At 38.6% G+C, this 3,882-nt stretch overlaps 2 protein-coding genes across 6 annotated transcripts in view; both read right to left on the bottom strand.

Moving 5' to 3' along the window:
* Window positions 1-143, bottom strand: part of ilvbl (ilvB (bacterial acetolactate synthase)-like) — a 5,777-nt gene extending 5,634 nt beyond the window's left edge. The window contains exon 1 of the mRNA XM_035679683.1: window positions 30-143. Within this exon, the coding sequence (XP_035535576.1) occupies window positions 30-143 (114 nt within the window). The remainder of the gene's footprint in view (window positions 1-29) is intronic.
* Window positions 144-932: 789 nt separating this feature from the next.
* The window catches only part of LOC118342201 (beta-galactosidase-1-like protein 2), an 8,314-nt gene continuing 5,364 nt past the window's right edge, over window positions 933-3,882 (bottom strand). For all 5 annotated transcript variants that reach the window (XM_035680679.1, XM_035680682.1, XM_035680683.1 and 2 more), the window contains 7 exons: window positions 3,334-3,480; window positions 3,163-3,234; window positions 2,652-2,730; window positions 2,412-2,499; window positions 1,795-1,909; window positions 1,370-1,486; window positions 933-1,236 (listed from right to left, as the gene is read on the bottom strand). In XM_035680679.1, the coding sequence (XP_035536572.1) occupies window positions 1,126-1,236; window positions 1,370-1,486; window positions 1,795-1,909; window positions 2,412-2,499; window positions 2,652-2,730; window positions 3,163-3,234; window positions 3,334-3,480 (729 nt within the window). In that variant the 3' untranslated portion in view covers window positions 933-1,125. The remainder of the gene's footprint in view (window positions 1,237-1,369; window positions 1,487-1,794; window positions 1,910-2,411; window positions 2,500-2,651; window positions 2,731-3,162; window positions 3,235-3,333; window positions 3,481-3,882) is intronic.

Here is a 3,882-nt window from a genome sequence, read left to right as displayed (position 1 = left end):
AGCTTCCACGTTGACTTGTGACAACCTACCTTGTGGAACAACTGGTAGAGCAAGCCAAGTTTGTAGGCTGCAAACACCAGCCCACCCAGAGCAATGCCCGCAGAGCACCCAACAACTGCACCAATGGCTCCAAATGACTCCATGCTAGGATGCGGAAGCAAACCTTTATTTATAAAAAAAAAAAAAAAACTCCACTTAGCTAAACTTAATATCCTACCCTCAACTGGTCCAGTCCAGCAGCTCAGCTTGGCTAGGCTAAGATACTGTGGAGCTGCAGCTACAAGTGCTTTACTGCCATTGCTAAAGTCCTAATTCTACCCGTACATTCACGGTCAAAGGTAGCTAATATAGTTAGTGAAGAAAGGCTGTGAAGGGCATGTAACGTTAGTCGACTCTTCTGCAACTGCCGCCGACTGCTCTTTCCGCAATTGCTGTTACACAGGAACGTCAGGCGGCTACATGTAACGTTACAAGTCGAGCTAGCTAGGATTACATGAAGAACTTCCGGCTATTGTTTTCAAAATAAATTCATAGCGACATAATGCACATAGAACAGAATGGATTTATGGTCCGTTACCTATGATATATTTATACAGGGAATAAAGAATGATTTTTGTGTCAATATTATTTGACAGAAAATTAGTCTGCATTTTTTCTGTGCGGGCCAGTCTAACAAATATTTGCCTTTTATTGTGAAGGAATATACGACTTCCTCTCTGGTTACGCTTTCTTTCTGGTTGAATGGTTGCGTGCAGCAATAGGTGAGAGCGTCGCTCATGTAAAGGACAAGCCTTTGGTCCAATGAGGAGCTTGTGGGGGCGTGCCGCGCTGTCAAAGGTTCAAACTATTATTTATTTCTCACAAAAGCAAAGTTCATACCATTGACAGGATATATGGTTCATACTGAAATAAGAAAACAAGACAAATCAGGCGGTGTTGCATTATTCAATTTATGGCAAAAGAAACAATGGCAAGATGTAACGTCACTAAACCTTTGAAGAAATAATTAACCATACTGCTGTACAATAGCAATTTAAAATATCACAGTTAGTAAATTAATAGCTTTAAATCATTGACGATAATTGCCACGTGCAAGAGTATGTGTGTTGTTGCTCTACATTATTTTCACAGCAGTGTGCAAAAGGGGAGTTTGTAAACATCAATTGTCCTTCCATGATCAGGATTTTCAGCAAACAGTACTTTGTCAGCCGCCTTTTGTTCCTCGAAAACAATAATCTGAAAGAGAACACAAAAAATACATAACATACTGTAGATACTGCCTACATAAAAAAATAGAAAGCAGAGGTAAACTTCCCCTCAACCAAAGTGAAACACTCACGTTTTATCTTATTAGAATCTATGAATATACCTGATTCTCTCCACTTCTCATCCAAGCTCCTGGTAGATAAAGGAACTGCTGGGGGCCGATGAACCAATGACGTCCAAGGTTCTGTCCATTGACAAACACGGCTCCTTTACCCCAACCCTGTGGATTAAAGCACTTGTATGATCAGTAAAATGACAATGTGGGAAGTTTATTTATGATTACAGTCAAACATTGATGTAGAGGAAAAAACTTAAGGCATCAGACTGTGTCAAACATATTCAGAATGTTTCAAAATGTTTCTGTCTTAATTTGAGTACATACAGATGTAACGCAAAACGAAGGCACTGCATTATACGGTTATTTAACATGCATGCAAAGTACTGTGTTAAAAATGAAGATTTGAAATAGCATAAATAGTAGATCAGTAGAACATTTCCTAGTTCTAATGGAATATCTTTCCTACTAACAGGGAGTCTGATGAAGGTGTCTCTGGGAGGACTGTCCACATACAGTCTGGCCTGGAAAAACCCTGGAATGGAGGGTGTCTTGGGGTCAGACTTCCACTGACCAGAACTCATTAACCTGAAACAAGATCAAACATTCATGTGAAACACTCCCTGTAATCACACAACACTAAAATCAATCTGGACATTATGAGGCAAGAAGGATTCTTGGCTGCACAGTTATTTTTTGATAGGTGCTGTGATATCATGAAGTGTGGAGGTTTGATGTACTAATTTGCCCTGTCTGTCTGGTTAACTTGTTAACTTGTTACTTGTTTACTTTAATTGTGTTTTCCCACAATTTCCAGCATGTTTTTCATCATCAACATCCAAGTAAGCACAATAACTATTTGACTATATAACCAATAGTTCATGTGTGGGCATATACTGTACTGTAAATAAAGGTAGCTAGATATATACCCATTTCACACCAAGATGGAGTCAGATATGTAGACTGGTGAAGTATTTTAGGGTCAAACTGCCCTTTAATTTACAATTAACAGATGTATTTTAGTGTCCATGAAGAGATCTAGTAGTCTGGCCATTTTCACAGAATGAAAAATGAAATTCAGTTAACCAACCTTTTCATAAAGCCTGGCTTCATATCTAAACAGAAGATGGTAAATCCTCTCAGGGGGGTGTGATTCCACATAATGTCTCCCACAATACCTGTAAGGCAAAAATAGACCAGACCAAACATCATACACAGACATCTCCATCCTTTTGCATGGGTGTGATGGGCCACAACCTTAAAATAAATTATAAAGAATGGTTTGACTGTGGCCTACATTTGCGTTGCACATCACAAGACACTTGAATACCTTTGCGCTGGTCATCTAGAGCTTTCCCATAATTCACTCTTCCACAGTTCTCCACAAGTAAGCTCAACGTTCTTTCTCCCTTTGATGCATAAAACATGAGTGTCATTAGGAAAATTGTTCAGTAAACATGAGTGACCACAATGAAGCACTCCAGTATTGCTCTGCTTATTTATGTCAAATTAAATTAGTGAATAACATTCTGAAAGGGTCTGAATGCAATTAATACAGCTTCTCAGAATCACATATTGTTGTAAGTTCCTCTAAATCCTGCTCGCGCAGTAACAGGAATCCTTTACAGAAAACCTCTGAAAAGCTGGATCATTATATGTTTAATATGTATATTTAAATCAGTGTAGTTACACTGGCTTTAGTCATTGATTAAAACATTTAGGCAATACCTCACATCAATGACTGTTAGCTGCTGATCATAATCTGCAGATAAATAAAAACAAACAAACATTGTTTTTTAATGAATATGATATCTATTAACACACACAAAAACAGTCAGTACCTTTCCATCAGGAAGGGTCAGCTCGTGAGTCTTGTTGTCCAAACTACCAACACACTGTTTGTCCACAAAAACCTAGAGAACATTAAAAAGTCAACAATTAAGAGATTATGTATAACCTCATCAGAAATTATCAAAAAACGATATTGTATGCATATATTTGCATGTCCTCACCAGAGCTCTGTCTCTGATATTATTCCTGGAGTTGAGGGTTCCTCCACTGGTGATGGTGGTTTCATACAGTGTGTAACCGTATGACTGACCATTGTTATTGTTGACAGGAAGATTCTCCATGTTGACTGGCATCTCTGACCTGTATGGCTGGATAGAAAAAGTCAAACAATCTTACATATTAGATACAAGAATCTGACAGAACACAGTAAACATAAGACCTCTAAAGATAATGAAATTAAAACTGCATTTGTGTAGTTTTACAGTCAGGGGCCTGCTGGGGTTAGGAATTTCCATTCCAACTGAATGAAATCACAAGATATGTATGCATGCATGAAATTGCAACACACTTGGAGTCTACCAAACAGCATATGACAGATACTTAAAAAAAACAGGTGTGTTGACACCTTGATATCTGAGCAAACTCGAGGTGCTGGAGCATGAGCAGCAAGATTTCTACACACACACGGAGACACTGAAGCTGATAACAAAGATCTTCTGTCTGTCTGAGGCTTACCACATCTTACATTTTGCTGTCATCCCAGCAGGACC

Source organism: Morone saxatilis, unplaced genomic scaffold (assembly GCF_004916995.1).
Source record: "Morone saxatilis isolate NCDOM2014 unplaced genomic scaffold, NCSU_SB_2.0 Contig8, whole genome shotgun sequence".
Classification (NCBI taxonomy): domain Eukaryota; kingdom Metazoa; phylum Chordata; class Actinopteri; family Moronidae; genus Morone; species Morone saxatilis.
Note: the sequence above shows the minus strand (reverse complement) of the source record. Positions and strands in the feature narration are given on the sequence as shown.